Source organism: Salvelinus fontinalis, chromosome 14 (genome assembly GCF_029448725.1).
Source record: "Salvelinus fontinalis isolate EN_2023a chromosome 14, ASM2944872v1, whole genome shotgun sequence".
Taxonomy (NCBI): Eukaryota; Metazoa; Chordata; class Actinopteri; order Salmoniformes; family Salmonidae; genus Salvelinus; species Salvelinus fontinalis.
The window spans coordinates 52,531,599-52,557,933 of NC_074678.1; the positions used below are offsets into that span (position 1 = coordinate 52,531,599).

Genomic DNA, 26,335 nt, shown 5'->3' on the forward strand with positions numbered 1-26,335 from the left:
ATCACTTACCTTTGAAGATCTTCATATGGTTGCAGTCACAAGTGTCCCGGATACACAATAAATCTTTGTTTTGTTCGATAAAGTCCCTCTTTATATCCCAAAAACTCTGTTTTGTTGGCGCGTTTTATTCAGTAATCCACTGGCTCAAAGGCGGTCAAAACATGCAGTCGAATACGTCCTAAGAGTAACGGAAAAGTTTATAGAAACATGTCCAACGATGTTTATAATCCTCAGGTTGTCAATCAATAATATTTCAACCAGACAATAGTGTATTCAATAGAAAGGAATAACAACGAAGGGCGCGCACTCGGTTACGTGTGCAAACCAGCACTGCATGATTCTACAGTCCACAGGACAGCAAGGTCTCATTCTTCTTCATTTTTCAGAAAACAAGCCTGAAACAATGTCTAAAGACTGTTGACATCTAGTGGAAGCCATAGGAACTGCAATGTGGGTCCTAATCCATTAGATACTCTATAGGCATTCAATTGAAAATACCCACATCAAAAAAAATCCCACTTCCCGGATGGATTTTCCTCAGGTTTTTGCCTGCCATGTCAGTTCTGTTATACTCACATACATTATTTTAACAGTTTTGGAAACTTTAGAGTTTTTTCTATCCAAATCTACCAATTATATGCATATCCTAGCTTCTGGGCCTGAGTAACAGGCAGTTTACTTTGGGCATGCTTCTCATCCAGATGTCGAAATAATGCCCCCAAGCCAAAAGAGGTTTTAAGGGCTTGTAAGTAAGCATTTCACTGTAAGGTCTACACCTATTGTATTCGGCACATGTGACACATACAATTTATTTGATTAAATAGCCTACCTCTTTGTCAGTGAAGGGCTCTTAAGTTAAAACCAAGAATCGAATTGATGGGGTATGACAGGGTATGCCATAGGCCTACCTTTAATTAAAGAAAAACATAAAAAATCACAGACCTACCCTTTGTTAGCTTAATATTTTGAAGAAAATAAAACTGATTTGATTATATAAAGTGATCTATAACAGCACTTTGGTCCACAATGCTTTATGCTAGATACAAGCTGTAAAATCCCTGGGAAAGATGTGACTTTGATGCATATAGGGATATCATTGTTTTGTTTGTTTGGCATTCAGAGGCTGACTTTGCTAGGGAAGAAATCTAATTATGTCACCATCAATTGATTAAGCTATTCACTTTCTGTACAATAGAAGATGTTTAAACTCATTAAGGGAAACACTTGTGACCTTCTCTCTTTGGGTTAAGTCATGGAAGAAAGGAAGCCAGCAGTAACAGCTTAAATGATTCTGCTTCTGTAGGCCCAAACAGACTGAGGGGGAAAGGTATGCCTATCTTTTGAAAGTACCATGTTCAGAATCCTAACAGTGTCGTTGAAACACTGATTTGGAATTCGTTTTTATGATATGATGAACACATAGGCCTATTCCATCTGTCCATTCTTAGCCTGTAATTTGTGTTGTATTAAAAACAGATTCCACTAGTATTGAAAGTTACATAGAATTGTATTTACAGTGGCTTGCGAAAGTATTCACCCCAATGGCATTTTTCCCATTTGTTGTCTTACAACCTGGAATTAAAATTGATTTTTTGGTGGTTTGCTTCATTTCATTTAAACAACATGCCTACCACTATGAAGATGCAAAATATTTTTTATTGTGAAACAAAAAAGAAATAACACAAAAAAAATGAACTTGAGTGTGCATAACTATTCACCCCCCCAAAGTCAATACATTGTAGAGCCACCTTTTTCAGCAATTACAGCTGCAAGAATCTTGAGGTATGTCTCTATCAGCTTGGCACATCTAGCCACTGGGATTTTTGCTACTCCAGCTCCTTCAAGTCGGATGGGTGCCGCTGGTGTACAGCAATCTTTAAGTCATACCACAGATTCTCAATTGGATTGAGGTCTGGGCTTTGACTGGGGCATCCCAAGACATTTAAATGTTTCCCCTTAAACCACTCAAGTGTTGCAATCGCAGTAGGCTTAGGGTCATTGTCCTGCTGGAAGGTGAACCTCTGTCCCAGTCTCAAATCTCTGGAAGATTGAAACAGGTTTCCCACAAGAATTTCCCTGTATTTAGTGCCATCCATCATTCCTTCAATTCTAACCAGTTTCCCAGTCCCTGCCCATGAACACCATGGTATTCTCGGGGTGATGAGAGGTATTGGGTTTGTGCCAGACATAGCATTTTCCTTGATGGCCAAAAATCTCAATTTTAGTCTCATCTGACCAGAGTACCTTCTTCCATACATTTTGGGAGTCTCCCACATGCTTTTTGGCAAACACCAAACATGTTTGCTTATTTTTTTCTTTAAGAAATGGCTTTTTTTCTGGCCACTCTTCCGTAAAGCCAAGCTCTGTGGAGTGTACGGCTTAAAGTGGTCCCATGGACAGATACTCCAATCACCGCTTTGCAGCTCCATCAGAGTAATCGTTGGTCTCTTTGTTGCCTCTGATTATTGCCCTCCTTGCCTAGTCCATGAGTTTTTGGTGGGCGGACCTTTCTTGGCAGGTTTGTTGTGGTTACATATTAATTTTTTATTTTTATAATGAATTTAATGGTGCTCTGTGGGATGTTCAAAGTTTCGGATATTTTTTTATAACCCGACCCTGATCTGTACTTCTCCACAACTTTGTCCGTGACCGGTTTGGAGGGCTCCTTGGTCTTCATGGTGCCGCTTGCTTGGTGCTTGTTGGTGTTGCAGACTCTGGGGAACTTTCGGAACAGGTGTATAGATCCAGAGATCAAGTGACACTTAGATTGCACACAGGTGGACTTTATTTAACTAATTATGTGACTTCTGAAGGTAATTGGCTGCAGCAGATCTTATTTAGGGTCTTCATTGCAAAGGGGCTGAATACAAATGTACGCCCCACTTTTATGCTTTTTATTTTTAAACAAGTACATTTTTTTATTTCACTTCGCCAATTTGGACTATTTTGTGTACAGTCGTGGCCAAAAGTTCTGAGAATGACACAAATAAAAATGTTCACAAAGTCTGCTGCCTCAGTTTGTATGATGGCAATTTGCATATACTCCAGAATGTTATGAAGAGTGATCAGATGAATTTTAATTAATTGCAAAGTCCCTCTATGTCATGCAAATAAACAGAATCCCCCAAAAACATTTTCAATGCATTTCAGCTCTGCCACAAAAGGACCAGCTGACATTATGTCAGTGATTCTCTCGTTAACACAGGTGTGAGTGTTGATGAGGACAAGGCTGGAGATCACTCTGTCATGCTGATTGAGTTCAAATAACAGACTGGAAGCTTCAAAAGGAGGGTGGTGCTTGAAATCATTATTCTCCCTCTGTCAACCGTGGTTACCTGCAAGGTAGTACAGTACAGAGCTTGCTCAGGAATGGCAGCAGGCAGGTGTGAGTGCATCTCCATGCACATTGAGGCGAAGACTTTTGGAGGATGCCCTGGTGTCCAGAAGTGCAGCAAAGAAGGCACTTCTCTCCAGGAAAAACATCCGGAACAGACTGATATTATGCAAAAGCTACAGGGATTGGACTGCTGAGGACTGAGGTAAAGTCATTTTCTCTGATGAATCCCCTTTCCGATTGTTTGGGGCATCCGGAAAAAAGCTTGTCCGGAGAATACAAGGTGAGCGCTACCATCAGTCCTGTGTCATGCCAACAGTAAAGCGTCCTGAGACCATTCATGTGTGGGGTTGCTTCTCAGCCAAGGGAGTGGGCTTACTCACAGCAATGAATAAATAATGGTACCAACACATCCTCCGAGAGCCACTTCTCCCAACCATCCAGGAACAGTTTGGTGACGAACATAGCCTTTTCCAGCCTGATGGAGCACCTTGCATAAGGCAAAAGTGATAACTAAGGGGTTCGGGGAACAAAACATCAATATTTTGTGTCCATTGCCAGGAAACTCCCCAGACCTTAATCCCAATGAGAACTTGTGGTCAAGCCTCAAGAGGCTGGTGGACAAACAAAAACCCACAAATTCTGACAATTTCCAAGCATTGATTATGCAAGAATGGGCTGCCATCAGTCAAGATGTGGCTCAGAAGTTAATTGACAGCAGGCCAGGGCGGATCACAGAGGTCTTGAAAAAGACCCACTGCAAATATTGACTCTTTGCATCAACTTCATGTAATTGTCAATAAAAGCCTTTGACACTTATGCTTGTAATTATACTTCCGTATTCCATAGTAACATCTGACAAAAATATCTAAAGACACCAGTGGCGTGCCGTGGGCCTGGGGCCTGGGCCTTCAGTGAGGTCCTACACAGTCCCACCCGAATTAATCCACCTCGTATTACCATCATTATGATTCCATGGCTCTAGACACTATACATTTAGACAGAAACGCAATTTTTGAAATTGACAGTGATAAACAGTGGGTAAACAGTGTTTACCCAAAAACATGACACAATCAATGAGTATTTTCAATATTTCCCTATTTTTCTTCACCTTTTCATTGTGCAGCTCCGTTGCCCTGCGCGCTTGTTCGTTGAGCTGTAGATCCACTCAGGTGTCCCCAAATGTTTTCAAAAGCACCATTGCTTGTAAGTGCCCAGCCGTCCTTTGGTGTCTCGTTGCTGCCTTGGTTAGACAACTCAAGTTTGCAAAGCCAGTGTGGCTCCAAACACCAAATCGATCACTTGCAAATAATAGGCATTCCCAGCAGTACAGTTTGCAGTGCTTCTCGGAGCCCGTGAGCCATTGATAGCGCTCGTAGTTGGAACTTGGAAAGTGGCGAACGAACCCCTTTCCCGCCTGTGACAGGCTTTGTAGCGTCGGCGTCCGGCGACTTCTCTTTTCTTGAAAAGTTCGTCTTGAGAATGCCGTTATAATTATATCCTCGACCAAATCGATATCTTCTCCTCCTTCCGCCATTGTGGGTTGAAAAAACAGCTTAGTAGTACGCAAATTAATTAGTTTATCAAATTCAGTTTCCTAGTTTTGAGGTTCTGCATAGACCTGCCCATAGGACCTTCCTCTCAATATTGGTAATCCAATCAAAAGACGTGCATGCACTACGCCTGCTAGCTGGATCCTGTGTAACACTGGAGCCAGCCAGCAGGCGTACAAAAGCCAACTCTAAAGCTGATTGGTTGACACTAAATGTTCATTTCCATTCACTTTAAGCTACAAGCGCCCGCACTGTTGATTCTGAAGGCCTGAGGGCAGATTTTAGAACCCTGGCAACACATGATGGCTGAATATGATTGGATAAAAGATCTAACATAAATACCAGCCTTCCAAATCTCAACCTGGGGCTGGAAGCAGTGCAACCAAGAGGAAAGCTATGAAATGAAGAGTATAACTCTTACTCTGGGGAATAATTTAATACATATTTGTGGGAAAATATATTTAAAAAACAATTATATTCTGATGATGTTTAGGCCAGCAGAGAAGGCCTTGCTGGCCCTGACGGCCCACCACTGAAAGACACTGAAGCAGCAAACTTTGTGGAAATTAATATTTGTGTCATTTTCAAAACTTTTGGCCACGACTGTACGTACATTACATGAAATATATTTAAATTACAGGTTGCAATGCAACAAAATAGGAAAAATGCCAAGGGGGATGAATACTTTTGCAAGGCACTGTAATCTTTATAAAAGTATTTTTTTCCTTAGATCTGCAAATATGATGACAGATTCATGCAATGCTTTTACTTTTTTTGAAGATCTTTCCACCCCTACTCTGGTCCATGGTGGTCTGCAAACCCACAACCTTCTGGCCCGCAGTCCTGAGCATGATCAATATTCCGGCGTTGCCATCTAATGCTTATGGGACGAAGAAGAGTTTCTAAAACTAAATATCTAAGGCTCTGGTCTGTCCAACAAGTGAGTGTAAACGGTGACATTTTCTCTGCTATCCACCTCCGTTTGAATTATTATTTTGGGTATAGGGGAGAGTCACTTGTTGTTTTTGTTCAAGCGTTCGGGGAGGGTTTAGGTCAAATACATTTTTCTGAAAGGAGGGCCATCCACTTTCATTTCAGAGTTCCGATTTTCTCCATGTAAACGTTATTTTAAATAACATTCACTCCCTAACACAACAAAATGTGGAAGAAGTGAAGGGGTGTGAAAACCTTTTGAAGGCACTGTATATACTTCTGCCGAGACGCACTTTTAAAGGGGATAGTGCGAGATTGTGGCAATAGTACGAGATTTCTACTTACCCAGAGTCAGATGAACCAAATAATAAAGTAGATTTCATTGAAGAACAGTGCATATGCAAAGTTTGGTCAAAGATTGAAGATTTGTGCTGTTTGTGGGCTGGAAAGGGGGGAAACAACATGGTAACTACTAATGGTAATTACTGGCTACTTACTTGGTAAATACTTAGTTATTACCATCTTATTACCCAGTAACTACCGAAGTGGTACCAGGATTATATACTCCTATCCGCCAGAAGCCACTTATGGATTTGATAGCTTTAACACAAATCCACTGCTATATAGATGTTGGCTTAAGCGGATCTGATTGAATAGAGTCAATGGTTTGGAATAATTATCGCTCTATACACCAACAGAATAGCTGTGAAACCATGGCAGTTTTTTAATCGTGGGGGATCTAAAGAGTGTGATGTAGCCTTCATCAGGCCACTGCAAATTAGATGTGTGGGTGGGAAGGGGGCAATTAGACTGTATAGCAGGACTAGTCAGCGCCGGTCCCAGAGGTTTGCTGTCTCCAGATATTGGTTCCAGTCAGTTATTCAGCCACCGACCACACTGATTTAGCACTCTCTTCTCAGCTCTGACATAATGATTTGAGAGGGGCTGAAGTGTCGGTCAATGGCCACTTGTACTTGATTTGGCTGGACAGTGAAAATCAGCCTTGTTGGAGATACTCTTCATACCGAAGCACCGATAGTCTAGGTAGACAAATGTTGCATACATTTCTGTGTGAAATAACAACGCGCACATATCAGTGTCTCTGGTGACAGTGGCCCAAAAGTCACTTCACTGCTCAAATCAGACAATACAGAGCATCCTACAGTTCCATCATAAACTGCCATTTATTAGTATCAAACCACTGCTACAAAAATTACATCAAACATGATGAAAATTAACTTGCATACGTGCTATACACAATGTAAGCTTTAAAGTAATTAAAGTACATGATTTTTTTTGTTGTTGACAAATATCAATATATATCAATGCCACTTAAAGCCATATATGTCATTCCAGTGATCTAGAGCCTATAAATATACAACTATATCCCTGGTGGCTAAAGGACCTTCATACACATTTGAGTAAAGATAACCATTTCAAATTTCTCATCACAAAATTTTCTAAATGATGATTTGAGGATGAAATAAATTGCCACATTTTTTTATCTACACAAATATTTTTTGTTATGGTGTAACCATCTACTCCACATAATCATCAACATCGTTGAAAAAAAGAGATATAATGAAATAAACATATGTACAGAGAGAAAGATATATAAGACAAGGAAATGCTGCACCTCATATTTCGAAGACCCCAGTATCAGAGATTATTAGGAAATAGACTTGCTAATTGGAAATTCGTGACAGGCACACAAGTCAATACTTTAGTGTACAGTACACGATTTTCAATCACAGATAAAGATGGTAGGTTACTTATTAAGACAGATAAAATAGGAAGGAGGTTGGTTTGGGCATATAACGCGAATGTTTGCGTGTTTGAATTTCATCACCGACAAATTTTGCATTTTAGCTACTTGGCAACTACTTAGCATGTTAGCTACCCCTTCCCCTAACCTTAACCTTTAACCTAATTCCCAACCTTAACCCTAACCTTAACCCTTAACTACTTAGCTAGCATGTTACCTAACCTCTAACCCTAGCTCCTAACCCTAACCTTAACCCCTAGCCTAGCTAATGTTAGCCATCTAGCTAGTCTAGCTAACGTTAGCCACAACAAATTGTAATTCGTATAATGTACACAAATGCGTTATGAAGAAGATCGTGTAATACACATTAAATGTGTCGTGATGAAAATCTTGTAATACACACAAAAAAGTGTATTTTTCGTGTGCATGTCACGAATTTCGAATGAATAATGATAGTGTGTGGATTTTGAAAGGTTGCCTGGGTGAAAAAGCAAATTGTCGTCTACTCTGTGCTTCATTCCATAGAAACTAATGGCTCAGTGAAATGTCATAAATTGTTCCCTCTTACACTCAACATCATGTGGTTGTTGGTTATGATTAAATCAATGATTTAAAGATCACCCTGGCAAGAACTCAGGATTTGCCACGTCATTCAGTCTGAAACAATAAAATGTGCCATCGGAGGCACAATAACAAAACACAAATTAGATTGTACTGTATTTAGTTTCATAGTGATATTTTTTTATACAACACCCTGCTCAGTCCTTTTTTGAAACTGACAATTGCTCTCAAAGTTTACATAAAAACATTTCTCACTGTGCGATTCAGTCATCAACTGCACGTGGAGACTATCTATGATTAGATCGCTTGCTTTTAAATCTAGCATTATCGGAGTCTCTGCATCAGTGCCTTGCCTACTTATTTTCCAGCTCAGTGAAAGTACTGAGGGAGAGATTGACAAATACTTCATAGTATGCCTTTTAAAGCCACACGTTCCACCTTTTAGCAGCTATTGTACTGTCGAAAAAGGATACTATCAACAGCGAGATAAATTCATGTCAGTCACAAATAAAAAATGGACAATTTGAAAAGTTCAAGACAGGTGCTGCAAACCGGATATATATATATATATCTTTTACATTACTATTTTCCACCACACAATGCTGTATGAAGACTCGCCTGAAGAGCAGTTATCAAAAATGTAGAAGGGGTCTGTGGCTCGGGTTGACAGGGGCGAGGAGAGCTCTTGCCTGCTGTGCTACAAGCGTATTCACTGAGTTGAATGTGAGTACTTTAAAAACACAGAGGTTTCTACTCAGTATGCTGCTCAGGGAGTGGACACAGAGGGCCCGAGCAGGCAGCACCTCCAGCGTTTGACAAAATCGGCCAGTAAAAATTGACAAAGGCACAGGAAGGATTTTATTAACCGCAGGGTCAGAGGAATCGCCTCTCTCAGAACGGCTCTGGCCATTCTCCATTCACTCCGCCAACAGATGCCTTTGTGAAGAGTCAGGCAAAAGCAAGAGAGAAAGAGGCCGGACAGCATCCTAATCATCTCGATAAACAACAGCATACCCTCTCATACTGCCAATCAAGCAATAGCAAGTTGTTCGAGGACAAGAAATAAACTGTTTTCAATACTCAAAGCCTGAGTAACAGTCACCAATGTAAATTCTCAAATTTTGACAAAGCATAAACAAGTGTCAAATAACTCTTCCGGGTCATTTAGTCTAAGTATGATTGTATAACCGGTGCCAGTGTGCTAGGTTAGCATAAAAGCTTTGCCTCCCTGAACTTGCCTCTGACTGGGCTTGAACCAGCGTCCTCTACCTCGCCAACACACGTGACCGCCCGCATGACAAAATATAAACTGTTCTAGCTATACAAAAGATGCGCCATCGGGGACATTTCAAGCTAGCCGTGGAGTGAGGTTATGGTATGTTCTTAACTCCGTTACACCTGTTTTACAAGACAATAGTAGACTTACAAATGATGCTGTTTCAAACATACTGATGTGTGTGTTGATGAGATAACAATCGGGAGTGGCCACGCACTACGGTTTTGGCACTGTGATTCAATGGAATCTTACATTAGCTACTGAGTTTCACATTAAATTGACAGCTCACTCCAAAAACGAAGTTTGTCATATGTTGAGATTAGTCCACGTCCCACACCATGTACCTTGTAGATCCATCTGTAAGCCCCAACTACAAATGAATGGAAAAGAGAAAGGCATATGGCTGGATCTACACAACAGATGACATGAGAAATTGACTCATCTTGACATTATTCTACTTTTGGGGTCTGAAAACTTCCCTAATTGTAGAGAGAGTCTGATAAATGACTAACACGTCAAATGCTTTTCTATCCATTGGCAGCTAGTATGATGAGTTTTGTCTGCTTGAATGGCAATAGCTCAGATAAACAATAAAATGACCCCAGGAATTGATAGAACATCGCTCAGAGATGCACACCAACGATATAACATAAAAAAATGGATGTATCTTTCCTGAGTTCTGAGTATTGTGCAGTCATTTTTTAATTAGACAAGTCAGTTAAGAGCAAATTCTTATTTTACAATGGCCTACCCTAGCCAAACCAACCCCTAACCCGAACGACACTGGGCCAATTGTGCGCCGCCCTATGGGACTCCTGATCACGGCCAGGATCGAACCAGGGTCTGTAGTGACACCACTAGCACTGAGATGCAGGGCCTTAGACCGGTGCGCCACTCGGGAGCCACGCAGGGGTAATCAGTAATCAAATTATAAAGATACAATAAAAACACACTTAAATAAGGTTTGCCCATACTCTCATTGACTTCCTATAACGATGTGGATTGATTTTAGCTGAGGATGCTTTAAACTAATTGGGTGGTGTTTTACTGTATTTTCCTTGGAATGTAACTATTACACTATCTCCAAGAAATCAACTGTTTTCACAGCATACTGCAATGAAACACTGTATGAAGCCTGATCATTTATTTTTTATTTTTTACATTTTACCACATAAACCCAATACAAGCAAATAGTTGCAGACAAAATGGGGGAAATTATCCACATCTGATCTTAACCTGCATGTAGCACATTGCTTGTATTATTGAACAGCTTAATATGACTGGTGATGTTTAAGCGATAACATACAGCGAATTCAAGATGTGGAATGATTAAGCAATCATGAATCTTTTGATTTTGTTGAAATACTTATGCCCTGTAAATGACCTTTCTCCAAGGGCCTTATCTAGAGGTGCAATAATTGTTTTAGAAATGAGGCTAGGATATGGTATCTAACGTATTATTTAAATACTTTAAAGGCACATTCAGTACATTACTTCTTCCCCTTGTGGACTCATTTGACAGCTGTTGTTTCATTATTCAAAACAATGCCTTGTATTCTGTATTCAAAGCGTTGAACGTTTAAATTGAGGGATTATCACAATATCAGGTGAGTTGAAGAGCACTCTTTGAAGTCGTCCCCAATACTGCAGTGGTAAAACTCAAGGGAAAAGTCAGAGCTTGGCCTGGTCGTAATTGCATGAATACTTAAATATCCTCTTATCTGAAATGTAAAAGCTGAATGATTTTCTGTTAACAGCTAGCACAGAGACAGGTCACCTTATTCACAGGGGGATAACCTCTGCAGATGTGTGCCAGGGCCTCATTTTTGACAAAGTGAGGAATGAACATGGTTCAAGCCTAATAAACACAACCTTGGTTTTCAAATGTACTCTGATTTGGATTATCCTCTGTCGAAATTACAACTGCTGTTGTGACCCACCTCTTAAAGTTAGAGTGGAAAAGTCATGTTAATTTATCGCTTTGTCAAAAAAGAAACCATGTTCCTTCCTGTCCAATAAGACACACTCAATTTAGTTTTCCATTGCAAAACATTTTAAAGTGTTTTTTCTGTTGTGTACCCTAATGAACATGACCCAGGTATGTTAGTCTAATTTAAACAGCACAAGCTTTTTACCCAAATGCATCCTGGATTGGTATAGTGGACTGTGGCACAGTGGTGTCCGCATCAAACACTGTCTAGGAAACATCTCAATAGATGGAGGGGGGGAGGGCTCATTATAATTTTTTTGTTTACCTGTGCTACAGACAGCTATATCGGTCCACTAATACAGCACTACTTTTGTGAAGGAAAAAAAAATGTGTGTGTTCACACGTGGCAAGTGTTTGCACATTCACTCAAAATATGCACCCAGCTGGGTCACAGGACCGAGTTTGGAAAACCCTGTTCTAGATAACTTGAAACAGTCTAACCAGGTCTTGTAACTCGAAATTGCCGAGGCTAGCTATCGCTAGCCAACTTCATTCACCAATTAGCTTCAGCTGGCTGGTGTGGGACTGTGGCAGAGTTGGTTTGACTGTGGATAGCCTATCTTTGGGGCTAGTTAGGGACTGTCAAAAAAATGACAGAATGTAAATAGGACAATATTTTTTATGTTGGACACCTTTTAGTCTCATTGAATGCTTTCAATATTTGTATATGAATTTCTACAATTTATTGTTGGTTTCAGGTTAGGTTATTGAAATTCTGAGCTATTGAAATGCCCAATAGGGATATCAAATGTCAAACCAAATTGACCATGGGCATTAAGATCGGTCCACGTGGAGCTGCACTCTGAATTGATGATTACTTGAGTGCTGCCAGCTGTGGGCAGGGTTGAAATAAACCCAACCCAAGGAAAACTGTTACGGTACCCTTCATTCCGTTACATAAAATGTTTTCCTATCATCTCGCAAATCTCGGTTTTGGACAAGACTGACTTTATGACCAGAATGATCCTGTTTACTCTAATCGATACCGCTTAGGTTGTTTTTAAAAGGAGAAGTTTGTTTTTAGGGGCAGTTGCTCTTTAACTCAAATGTGTAATTTTAAGTCTGTTAACATCAGGAAACATCAGGAAATTGCAAATAATAGTGACTATATAAATGGTCTTGGTTAATGCCAAATTGTGTAATCAAAATAATGAACACACAGTACATTTCACATGATGGAATAATTCCATGTTCTGAGCTGCTTAGACAGGCAACGAACACACTCCATGCTGTCACCAATGTGCCACTCTTACTAAGACTTGAAAATAGCAACACAGTATTGTCACATAAATACTCGAGTTAGATTCGAACAAAACACAAATGGATGTAGCCTGGTGAGTTTTAGTATGCAATGCTCTCTTTTTTTTGTCATAGAGCTGAAACATTCTTAAAACTGGTTTTACCCATTAAAAGTATTGATTATTTGTAAACTGGCCACCTTAAAACACAGGTTAATTTTGACATGCAGCACAATCATACTCTCTGCACATCATCAAACAAGTGTGTGAAACCTAAACTACACACCGGCTCTACCAATAAGATCAAAAGGAATCCTATTTTCTCCAAATATACACACAATTGACTCATTTCTATTATACTGTTATATTGGTTCACACCACCTCAGTTTCAAAAAGTAGATAATTAGATTGCAAACATCTCTTTTTTAATCTATTGTTTTGACAAGAATCAACAACAGTGATGGCATCTAAATTAATTGACAACATTATAAACTATGCCATACTGTGTTTCATTGAAGTAATTTCACATATCCAGATTCACGTTTTAAATCGTTTTTTTTGTTGTTGTTTTTTACAGTGTTTTCACAAAGGAAGATAATAAATATAATTCTGACCCATTTTGCATCATACTTACATTTAAACAAGATTATATGGTGCAGTATTCTCATATACCACAAAACAGGCTGAAAACAATTCCAGTACAAACAAAATAATAAAAACAGAAAATTAACCAAAACAAAAATGTCTTCACTATATATTTTAAAAACAAAACACTACACAATCAAAAATAACAGCAAGTACAGTATTTGTGCTTTCAGATTTATATCTCGATGGCTATGTTGTCTCCGGTTTTATAGTACACGTTTTGTTCATCAGACCAATCTGTGTTTTAAGAAGTTGGCAGACATAATTCCCTTGTCCTGTGGAAGATATGATTCATAAAACTCAAACTGAAACACATCATAATGCATAAATCCTCTTTATCCTCCATTTACCAATCCCATCTTGGTTATTTAAAAGTTTGATCTTAAATTAGAAGGCTAATGTTATTTGTAAATTTCGGGATGGAAAATATTTCCATCTGTCGAGATCCATAGTTAGTCAGCGTTAAATGTTGTCTTAAACTTTACTATATTGGAAGGTCTTTACTAATACCTAAGTATCCCTTCATGTTCAGGACCTCTGTAAACTTGTAAACGCATCTCTCTCAAACCATAGAAATACAAATGAAAAACTGTAAACTTAAACTTTATTGTCCTCAGTGAGGAAAACTGTCTTCCCTTCAGTATTGAAAATGAGTGAGCTATTTTCTGATGAAATGGTAATTATGTAAATTAAATTACCCCCCCCCAGACTACAGTATGTTACCAGTACTAACGTAAACACTTGCTACTCTGTTCACTACCTGGTCAAATGTGAGTGTCAAATATATATCATATATTTAGGACCCCTGCCTGAAAAGAAAGATTATTATTCCAATAGTCAAAAAAGGAAAAATTCTTTGGGACAGACAACATGTTATGGGGGGTGTGATGAAAGGCTCTGCATTCAAATAGAATATGGCCAAGATCAAATATGTCTGAAATGTTCCCTTTCCAATGTCTAGTGTGCAGCATTTCAGCTATTGTATTATTATAATAGCACATCTCAAAATATGTCATCATTCTACCATGCTCTAACCTTAATTTGTAATGAATGGTATCTAAAATGATGCTTTCCTTTTTAACCCTGTATACTTTCAATACTGGCCACAACATTGGTATGGAAATGATGCATTGATGTATTGAGGGACACACAATGGCATCTTTTGAGCCATTTACAAAAACTGAGATGAAAATGTCAATTTCCGCATCACCACCTCCTGGTGAGAGAATAATAAAATAACTCATTTCGGAGCTTTCATGGTCTTTGAAAGGGGACAATGAGCACTGATTCACAAAGTGGACAATCAAAAATAAAAAAAACTAACGATTTTTAAGTATTTACATGATGAGAAATTCCACAGAAATAAAACGATCATCCCCACATAAGTAATGCTGATTATATCCCACACTGCTTTCAACAAACTGTACCAGATTTGATCCAGACATGAGCATTGTCAAAGGATTCATAAATGCTTGAAGGGCTCTTTACAGTCATTGTGTATGGCTGCCCTTCCACTAGTACACACTGATGAAGGAGGAGAGAGCCAGGATCAGGTACCGACAGGCCAGCAGGACTTCCGCTCTTCCTGTACTCCCATAAGGCGCAGTGTTTGGCGCTGCGGGCAGGAAACAAGAGACACACTGATTAGTATGATTGCACTTTCACCACACCGCACCTCTTTTTCAGTCATTTTGTTCCGTCATTTGTTTCAGTCGTTAGCAAACCACCAATAACTGGTACCGTTTACCTAAGCTCTTACGACGATTGTGAGTCCGATGACAAACAAATCCGTTCTGTTCCAAGAAACAATGTCCTCGCTGTGTTAAGGCACTCTTAAAACCCTGCATTTTGACATCTCAATTCGTTTTTAAACCATATTCCTTCCCTCTATTGAGTCATTTTATACATGTGGAAACACACGTGTAAAAGAGGTAACAGGGAATGAGGAGAGGAGGAAAGGAAGCAACTTATTCTACTTGAATGTGGCGCTCGAATGTGCTAGTCAGACACGGCTGTGCTCTCTGTTTTCTACGGAAATGATGATCCTGACCAGTGGAAAGAACCCAAAATAGCCAGACTACAGTATGTTACCAGTACAAACGTAAACACTTGCTACTCTGTTCACTGCCTGGTCAAATACGAGTGTCAAGTATATATCACACATTTAGGACCCCTGCCTGAAAAGAAAGATGACTAATCCAATAGTCAAAAGAGGAAAAATACTTTGGGACAGACACATTTTATGAGGGTGTGATGAAGGGCTCTGCATTTAAATAGAATATGGCCAAGACCAAATACACTCTTAAAAGGCTGCATTTCGACATCTCAATGAATGTGTCAACCATATTCCTTCCCTCTATCGAGTCCTTTCGTGTACGCGGAAACATACGTGTGACTGATATTGACACTGTAGGTAAAATAGGCAACAAGGGAAGAAGGAGAGGAGGGAAGGAAGCAACAAATTCTACATGAATGTGGTATTCGAATGTGTTAATCAGACACAGCTGTGCCATCTGCTGTTTCCAAGGAAATTCTGATCCTGACCAGTGGACACTAGTACAGTGGTGCTTCATGAGCAAACACATCTCTCTGGTCTCTGGAGAGATGCTTTAGAGCAGGAAGGAATGGAAAGGCTTTCATTTTGAGGGAGGGGGAGGATCACACAGAGACACACACAGACACACACACACACGTGCTACCAGGCAGGCTCAGCTCTACCTGGGGAAATCATGTGGAGCACAGCCCATCACAGTAGGGTGCCTCTATTTACACACCTATGTAATTAGTTCAGCATGTAATTCCTCCGATGTGGTCTTTGGTTTGCATATACATACTGCACTGGTGTATACGCAAGCAGTTACTTACTCTCTGACATACACGCAAGCAAATGCACATTGCAACAACTTCTACAAATGCCTTCAGATTTGTCCACACACCTCTGTATTTTATATGTTGAGCTGTTGTCAATTTATTTTGTGTTTGAATTCAATAAGATCCTGAAAATACATTCCAGATTGAATTGACCATTTTAAAATGTGTTTTATTGGCCATTTTTAAAGTTTCTATATCTTAGTGTCATGTGGTGAGTTGCTTAATGACAGAAAAGTGTAGTACATATTTCAATTTGTTGGTGTTCACAAAACAACTTGGTGGTGACAGTTATTTCTGTGAATTACAGAAATTTGACAGCAAATGTGAAAAGCTACACATCCCATTTCAGCCTGCAATTTTTCCTGAATTTTGCTCTGGTATTATGCTTGTTGTTTACCTATTACTGTGAAAACTGTACTCTCCAACAAATGGAAAGCAAAAAAAGAAAGGTTTGAATAGAGGAGAGAAAATTGTGCAAATTGTGATGGGGGTTTGTAAGATGCATGAGCAGGCTGTGGACTGCAGCCTCTCTCTTTCTCGCTTTGCTCCCATCCATAGCGGAGGATAATGACACAGTTTTCCTGGGCTGCTAGAGCCAAGATGGTTACCATGGCAACAGCTCATGTCCTGCATGGCCCTATTGCCGGAGCTTGAGTGTGCATTGTGTAGCCTTGCTTACAAAATAATTCGGGGGCCATATAAGCAGATCCTCTTCCCCTTCTCGGCTATTGGATTCCTTATCCGAGCTGTGGACATGGCATGGCATGGCTGCTGGGTCAAAAGCACAATCAGCGTAATCTCCTGTACAATTTTATTTTTTCGCCTCTTTTTTTTAAGCACATGTGCATAATAAAAACGTCTATCCTGAGTGTTTTTTCTGGTTTACAGTCAAGTGTGCCAACAAACACCATACCCTTCTCGAGCAGAAGTAATTAAAGAGAGTCTATATTACCTGCTTCTTAGCACTGTTTTATTTTGTGCTTGTTTTAATATCCCCCTGCGCCTTTTCTAAACCGGGCATCTATTGTTTTGACTGTGTGGGTTGCAACTTGCCATTTTAATTAACTCCCCAACCAGGATCTGCCTCGAACACGATTCCTCTCAGCTTTTAACATGAAGGGAATGGGAGGGAGGGATGGAGAGGGGAGAGGAGAGGGGGAAAGGAAGAGGGAAAGAGAGAGAGAGAGAGATAATTGTGCATGTACATCAGCAAAGCTACAATGAAGCACTAGAATCCAAGACAATATATCACACAGAAAACAAGGCGATGAGTCAAGCCTGTTCAGAGAAAAGCACGTTCCAAAAGGAAATAGGCTAGTGGCAAGGCATCCACATTTTTTAGATACCCATACCTGAGGCAGAACAAAACACAACCAGGATTTGTTTTCAATATCTAATGTCTCCCATTAATGAAAAGGATGGTTGTGAAAAAAAATTCTGCTGCAAAAGTGGTTAAATTTATAGCTATTGTGACACACCCTCCAAACTCAAAACATCCAGAATGATGCCAGGCTGGAGGGGTGGTGGGCCACATAAGCTCATGTAACCCAATATTGCAAGCTCTGATTTTGTCAAAAATGAGGAATACAAGTAGTCAATTGTCTGTCCTACATACACAAACCGAACAACATTAGGATATCTTAATGCATCTTAGAAATATAGACCTGTAAGCGCAGAGACAAAATATGGGGACATATCAAAGTTTTGGTAGCGAGACAACTTTCTAAGTCAAAGTTGCTCTCATTTAGTGCTGTACGGTCCTGCCTGACAAGAATACATATAGTTACGCGTCTTTCGATGTCGTGCTATAGTTATCGACTCTAAAATCAAATCAAATGAAATTGTATGTGTCAACATGCGCCGAATACATAAAAAAATAAAGGAGAGCCGCACACTCTAGGAGCTCAGATGCAAAAATATTTATGTCCAACGTTTCGACAGACAAGCTGTTTTCATCAGGGTATAATGACAAACACTGCGGGATGACTCATTTATATAGTGTCAAAAGACACACAGGTGTCTAATCATGGCCAGGTGCGGCCTGATATCATTGGTTAATTCTCATATGTTAAAATAGCATACAAAAAACATAAATGGAAGCTCCCGATCATAGATACAATTTGGCTACATATATATAAATATATATAAATTAGTCATCACGCAGTGTTTGTCATTATACCCTGATGAAGACAGCTTGTCTGTCAAAACATTGGAAGTAAATATTTTTGCATCTGAGCTCCTAGAGTGTGTCCTTTATTTTTTTAAGCATTCCACTCCGCTAGCCAGCACCTCGCCTAAATAGGTGTGCGTTTTGTTCGCCTCTAGACATGCGCCGAATACAACAGGTGTAGACCTTGCAGTGAAATGCTTACTTACAAGCCCTTAACCAACAATGCTTTAAGAAGTTAGGAAAAAAAGAAAATAGATAAGTAAAAAAATAGAAAATAGAAAATAAAAGAAACAATTAATTAAATACCAGCACTAAAATAACAAGCGAGGCTATACACAGGGGACACCGGTACAGAGTCAATGTGCGGGGGCACAGTTTAGTTGAGGCAATTGAGGTAATATGTACATGTAGGTAGAGTTAAAGTGACTATGCATAAATTATGAACAGAGAGTAGCAGCAGCGTAAAAGAGGTGTCTGGGTAGCCCTTTGATTAGCTGTTCAGGAGTCTTATGGCTTGGGGGTAGAAGATGTTAAGAAGCCTTTTGGACCTAGACTTGGCGCTACGGTACCGCTTGCCGTGCGGTAGCAGAGAGAACAGTCTATGACTAGGGTGGCTAGAGACTTTGACAATTTGTAGGGCCTTCCTCTGACACTGGCTGATATAGAGGTCCTGGATGGCAGGAAGTTTGGCCCCAGTGATGTACTGGGCCGTACGCACTACCATCTGTAGTGCCTTGCGGTCAGAGCCCGGGCAATTGCCATACCAGGCAGTGATGCAACCAGTTAGGATGATCTCGCTGGTGCAGCTGTAGAACCTTTTGAGGATATGAGGACCCATGCCAAATCTTTTCAGTCTCCTGAGGGAGAATAGGCTTTGTCGTGCCCTCTTCACGACTGTCTAAATGTGTTTGGACCATGATTGTTTGTTGGTGATGTGGACACCAAGGAACTTGAAGCTCTCAACCTGTTCCACTACAGCCCTGTCGATGAGAATGGGGGCGTGCTCGGTCCTCCTTTCAGAGTAGTCCACAATCATCTCCTTTGTCTTGATCACGTAGAGGGAGATATTGTTGTCCTGGCAACACACGATCAGGTGTCTGACCTCCTCCCTATAGGCTGTCTCATCATTGTCGGTGATCAGGCCTACCACTGTTGTGTCATCGGCAAACTTGATGATGGTGTTGGAGTCATGCCTGGCCATGCAGTCATGAATGAACAGGAGTACAGGAGGGGACTGAGCAAGCACCCCTAAGAGGCCCCCTGTTGAGGATCGGCGTGGCGGATGTGTTGAGAGGCCCCCTGTTGAGCGTGATGGATGTGCTGAGAGGCCCCCTGTTGAGGATCAGCGTGGAGTTTGTTCCCTACCCATACCACCTGGGGGCGGACCATCAGGAAGTCCAGGATCCAGTTGCAGAGGGAGGTGTTTAGTCCCAGGTTCCTTAGCTTATTGATGAGCTTTGAGGGAACTATGGTGTTGAACGCTGAGCTGTAGTCAATGAATAGCATTCTCACATAGGTGTTCCTTTTGTCCAGGTGGGAAAGGGAGGTGTTGAGTGCAATAGAGATTGCATCATCTGGGGCGGTATGAAAATTGGAATGGTTCTAGGGTTTCTGGGATAATGGTGTTGATGTGAGCCATGACCAGCCTTTCGAAGCACTTCCTGGCTACAGACGTGAGTGTTACGGGTCGGTAGTCGTTTAGGCAGGTTGCCTTAGTGTTTTCGGGCACCTGGACTATTGTGGTCTGCTTGAAACATGTTGGTATTACAGACTCAGTCACGGACAGGTTGAAAATGTCAGTGAAGACACTTGCCAGTTGGTCAGCACGTGCTCGGAGTACATACCCTGGTAATCCGTCTGGCCATGCCACCTTGTGAATGTTGACCTGTTTAAAGGTCTTACTCACATCGGCTACAGAGAGCGTGATCACACAGTCGTCCGGAACAGCTGGTGCTCTCATGCATGTTTCAGTGTTACTTGCCTCGAAGCAAGGATAGAAGTAATTTAGCTCGTTTGGTCACTGTGGGGACGACGTCATCGGTGCACTTATTGATGAAGCCAGTGACTGATGTGGTGTACTCCTCAATGCCATTGGAAGATTCCCGGAACATATTCTAGTCTGTGCTAGCAAAACAGTCCTGTGGCTTAGCATCAGCTTCATCTGACCACTTTCTTATTGACCGAGTCACTGGTGCCTCCTGCTTTAGTTTTTGCTTGTAAGCAGGAATCAGGAGGATATAATTATGGTCAGATTTGCCAAATAGAGGGCGTATGAGAGCTTTGTACGCATCTCTGTGTGGAGTAAAGGTGGTCTAGAGATTTTTCTCTCTGGTTTCACATTTAACATGCTGATAGAAATGATGTAAAACTGATTTGAGTTTCCCTGCATTAAAGTCCCCAGCCACTAGGAGGGCCGCCTCTGGATGAGCAATTTTTCGCCTGCATATAAATTGCCCTGGTTTATTTTGTGCTGTGTTATTCCTCTTTAAAAGGGTTTCATACAACTTTTGGTATAACTCGGACTGTGAGTGGCACTGCCATGCCCCTGTTGTGTTAAATAGCTGAAGCTAACTAGCGTTTCAAAGGGTGTTCAAGTTTTTCAGGACAAAAGCACGTAGTAGCATAACCAAGTTATAGGAAAGCAACCTGTAATACAACAGTCAGCTACTCTAGTAGCGTATATGTACAGCTCCTCTTTCCCATCTTTTCCTCACTGAAACTAAGTGTGCAAGGTTGATTCAAAGTCTTGAGCTCCAACAATAAAAGACAAAGTGAAATAAAACAATAAAATATATAATAATATTACTGAACAGTTTACCAGACCAATGCATTAGTCACCACAACACGAGAGCTCATTCTTCACATGCGAGTCCAGTTCAGGTGTCACATGGGCTGGCCACCCATGGGTGGTAGCAAAATAGGTACATATGAGGACAATGAACGCCAGCTAAGGCCCACTAAGTTTATGGTATTTGTTGTCAATGAGCGTCAGGGTGTGTTGGTTTATTGTAGTGAGCACTTGCCTTATGTGTTTGTTATCATGTGTGGTTTCATCCACCCCATACATCACAATGTCACTGTGGCACCGTGAGAGACATGGGCATAACAGTGGCTGAAGGACTCAGCAGCATCATGGACAGAGCCACCCACCGCAGCACAGGAGACAGGTGCACTCACTTCAGCACCATGGACAGCGGCACTGGCTGCATGACAGTGGACAGTGGCACTCAGTTCCTCACTGTGGAAAGCTGCACTACCTTCAGGATCAGGCCAGCCGAAGATAGCGCCACAGCTCCGCTCACCCAACACACCTGTGCAGGATGAATCAACTGACTGGCACAAGACCGCAGCCTGGACCTCACTCAAGTGGAGCAGTTAGGAAGGCACAGCGACAGTGCGCCCACTCTCCCACTTACACTGTGTTTCTCTCTCCTTCCACAGACTCCTCAGAATGAGAGTTATGGACGCAAGAGACTACAGGTGGCCACCATCTTTAACCACCCTCCTGCTTGAATGGCTTGTGGACTAGAATGCCAGAGACACTAAAAGCTAAAGTAAAAGCATTTTGTTGTGTTTACTTATTGCCGCTTGTGTAGTCGGGAACACCCACTCTTCCCGACATATGGTGGAGAATGTGTGCGCCTGAGTGAACACATTTATTTATTTTTTAAATCTGTTTATTTTTGCGCAAGAGTGGAACCATGTTTAATTATGGAGTTGGAAACTTGAAAAACATGCTGGGACAACTCATAAATCTTCATGGAGTCAGTCAACAGACTTCCATTATCATAGCAGAAAAAAATGTCTGAAGCCACAAGGCAACTCTGTGGATGAGGTGATCGACAAAGTTGTCCTGGATCAGTTCATGAGAGGCCTTCCCTATGATCTGCACAAACCAGTCACCAAACAATGCCCTAAGGTTTCCCAGGACATGATTCAGCTGGTGGAAAAGTTGGAGGCCTCAAAAGATGCATTTAAGTTAACAAACAGGAACAACCTCCACCTCCACTCTAACACAACATTTTAACTCAAGAAAATATGAGCTTCTGAAAACAACCGCTTACTTCCCAGCCAGAGAGAAGCGACATAATGTTGGCTGGTGCGGAAAATGTGGTGCCAAAGGAGACAATACTCATTAGTGGTGACTAACAGATGAGCCAATGACTATAAACCCAAGGGTAGCTGGCCAACCCCCTCACACCAGGGATTGCCACCTGCTAGACCTGAGGGAGGGGGCAAGTGAGGTACCCACTTGCCAGTATCTAGTGCAGGTGGGCTCCCATAACCTAATGGCTCTCTTGGACTGTGGCCATTCCAACACCCTGATATGCCCAGAGTGGATTCCTGTAGGGTCTCTTCGAAACCACAACACCCTACCCCTCACCTGTATCCATTGGGACATCCGGGACATACCGACAGCTTGCATCCGGCTCAACACTGATTGTGTGGCACGAATGGTCATTGCAGAGGTGATGCCAGAATTTATAACCCCTCTGCTCCTAGGTCGAAACTGCCCGTGATTTGAGACAGTCTTTGAGGCTGCTGGGGTAAGCAAAAATGCCTTTTGCACCTCCTCTGTTCTTCACCACACTCATAGACCCAAGCCTTTGATGCCTGTTCAGAAGGAGCAACATACTAAAAACTGTTCTTGCAGCAGAGGTAAGTGACGGTACTGCTGGGTGATGCTGCACAACCAGACCAGCCTGATGACAGCAGAGATCCCGCTGATGTGGAAGGTGAGCCTCCCTCTACTTATCAATTACAGTTGGGCAGTCGGCGTGCCCAACTGAGAGACCAAAACCACGCAAGTGCCTTAGAAAGGGTCCAGGAGGTGAATGGTAAAGTCCTGGGAGACTGGCCTTTGGTGACTCCTCACTTCGTCCTTCGTCAAGGGCTACTCTACAGGGTTACAGGGTCTACAGGGCTCCTAGTGCCCAAAGTGTATGTTCCAGTTGTTCTCTAACTGGCCCACACTTACGCCGTGGGCGCTCATTTTGTGTGAGGAAAAGACAAGGGAACGGATCCTACAGAAGTCTTACTGGCACGGAATATACATGGCACGTTACTTTTGGATGTATCACACCTGTCAACTGACTGCCCCAGTAGGGCATTCCTGAGCTCCTCTCATTCCGCTACCCAGCATTGAGACCCCATCTGATAGAATAGGGATAGACCTAGTTTGACCTCTCCCAAAGTCTGCACGAGGATACAACATATTCTGGTGGTGGTAGACTACGACACCAGGTACCCGGAGACAATTCCCCCAAGAACCATCACCACCAAGGCTATAGCCAAGGAATTGGTACATATCTTGTCAATAGGGGGAGCTGTTAGCACTATGTTTTCTTGACGTTCCCAAATTAAACTGCCTCGTACTCAATTCTTGCTCGTACAATATGCATATTATTATTACTATTGGATAGAAAACACTCTCTAGTTTCTAAAACCGTTTGAATTATGTCTGTGCGTGAAACAGAACTGGACTTAGAGCAATTTCCCTATGTGGGGTTGAGAATGCAGAATTTTCCAACCTGTTCTCAGACCTGTGTATAACTCTGCCTGTCTTATATTGGTTGAGATGCACTGCATACGCCTTCCCCTGGGTGTCAGCGAATATAGGGCCTTGAAATGGAGTCTCTACCTAGATCCGAAAGTCTATAATTTGATTGGAATCAACGTGTCCCCTCTTTTGAATCTTCGCTCTGACGCAGGGAGGATCTTGGCATGTCGTTTTAGAAGCTCCTGTTTTAGCTCCTAGATATATCCGGCTCTGTTTTTATTCGATATAGGCTTTAAAGACATCATAATCTTGTTATTTTAAACCGAGTTATATCAGTTTATGTCAGTATATTGCGATTTTCGGGTATTTCATTTTCTGGCGTTGTAGGAAGTTGGGTATCTCTCACTCGCATGCTATTGTTTACTGCTAATTGCAACGTGAAAGATGACTTTCTCCAACCCAGCAACGATTCTTTTGGACAAAGGACACCTATCCCAAGATTCTGATGAGAGGTCATCAAAAAGTAAGAACTATTTATGCTGTTAATTCATTGTTCTGTTGAAAAAAGTCAAATGCATGAGACGCCATTACTTGCAGTGTAGCCTTGCTTTATCGCACGCTGTATTGCGCAGTGACGTTAATTTTAAAAATGTAATTCAGCGATTGCATTAAGAACTAATTTGTCTTTCAATTGCTGTCCAACCTGTATTTATTTAGTCAAGTTTAGGAATAGTTTTCGATAAGAATAGGTGCCTTTCCAAGATGGCGCCGGACAGATTGCTTGAGGATTTGGACACTATTCTCATTGTATAAGCACGATTTGTGCCGCTAAATATGCACATTTTCGGACAAACTCTATATGCATTGTGTAATATGATGTTACAGGACTGTCATCTGAAGAATTCTGAGAAGGTTACTGAAAAAATTAATATATTTTGGTGGTTTATACGTTATTGCTATTTTTGCCTTGAATCTGGTGTGATGTTTGCTATTGTGGTAAGCTAATATAACGCTATATTGTGTTTTCGCTGTAAAACACTTAGAACATCTGAAATATTGTCTGGATTCACAAGATCTGTGTCTTTCAATTGCTGTACGCTATGTATTTTTAAGAAATGTTTAATGATGAGTAATTAGGTAATACACGTTGCTCTCTGTAGTAATTCTAGTCGCTTTGGTGAGAGTTGTAATGGTGGCTGCAATGGTAAACTATGATTTATACCTGAAATATGCACATTTTTCTAACAAAACATATGCTATACAATAAATATGTTGTCAGACTGTCATCTGATGAAGTTGTTTCTTGGTTAGTGGTTATTTATATCTTTATTTGGTCGAATTTGTGATAGCTACTGATGGAGTAAAAAACTGGTGGAGTAAAAAAAGTGGTGTCTTTTGCTAACGTGGTTAGCTAATAGATTTACATATTGTGTCTTCCCTGTAAAACTTACAACCTGGAATTAAAATAGATTTTTGGTAAATCAAATGATACAAACCCCCCAAAAATCTATTTTAATTCCAGGTTGTAAGGCATCAAAATAGGGAAAATGCCAAGGGGAATGAATTATTTCGCAAGCCACTGTATCAAAGGCTGATGGACATTGTCCTGCCGCCACATCGGGACCTGGGAAGACCACTTGGAGAAGGTCAGCCGTGTCTTGGGTTCTCTCTGACAGGCAGGCCTGACAGCCAACCTGAAAAAGTGCTACATTGCACAGAGTGATGCGCAATACCTTAAACATACCAATGGTCGAGGACTCATCAAAACACAGGAGAAGGTTGAGAAAATCTGTAACTGGCCTTATCCAACCACCAAGATTCAGGTGATAGCCTGGCCGGTTACTACCGGTGGTTTATTCGGCAGTTTTCTGCTCAGGCGTCTCCCCTAACAGACATGACCTGGAAGACCGAGCCGGAGAAGGTTAAATGGAGCTTAGAAGCCGAGAAGGCTTTCAAGGACTTTCAAACATCCCTCTGTTCAGGACCAGTCCTGATGTCAACAGACTACTCTTTCGTCATCCAATCAGATGCCTCTGGAACTGGAGTGGGATACGTCCTGTCCCAGGTCTGGGATGGTGAAGAACATCCCGTGTTATTCATCAGTCGAAAGGTCCTACCTAGGGAATGGGAGTATGGGTGTGTCTGGTTAGAAAATGGGCTGTTTTCTCCCTGTCTTACTATCTCTTGGGATTGCTGTTCACCCTGGAGACAGACATTGAACCCTTGCAGGGGATGGCTAAGGCTAAGGGCACTGATGACCTGCTGGTTCTTTGACCTACAACCATACAACTTTGTTGTTCAACACAGACCAGGGTCTGCTTATGGGAATATTGATCCCGCTCCCGGCTTCATTGTCTCTTCTCTTCTGCCAATTCCTCCCAGGGTTCAGAGCTAAGTTCAGTTCAACACTGTGGAAGGCTGCACTATCTTCAGCACCAGGCCAGCCGAAGTCAGCACCACAGGTCTGCTCACCCAACACACCTGTGCAGAATTACTAAT

At 41.4% G+C, this 26,335-nt stretch overlaps 1 protein-coding gene across 3 annotated transcripts in view; it reads right to left on the reverse strand.

Moving 5' to 3' along the window:
* Positions 1-6,985: 6,985 nt before the first annotated feature.
* negr1 (neuronal growth regulator 1) overlaps positions 6,986-26,335 on the reverse strand; it is a 403,241-nt gene continuing 383,891 nt past the window's right edge. For 2 of the 3 annotated variants that reach the window (XM_055862270.1, XM_055862271.1), the window contains one exon: positions 6,986-14,910. In XM_055862270.1, the coding sequence (XP_055718245.1) occupies positions 14,810-14,910 (101 nt within the window). In that variant the 3' untranslated portion in view covers positions 6,986-14,809. Of the gene's footprint in view, positions 14,911-17,212; positions 17,272-26,335 lie in introns of those variants that run through there. The other variant, XM_055862272.1, reaches the window with a different exon arrangement.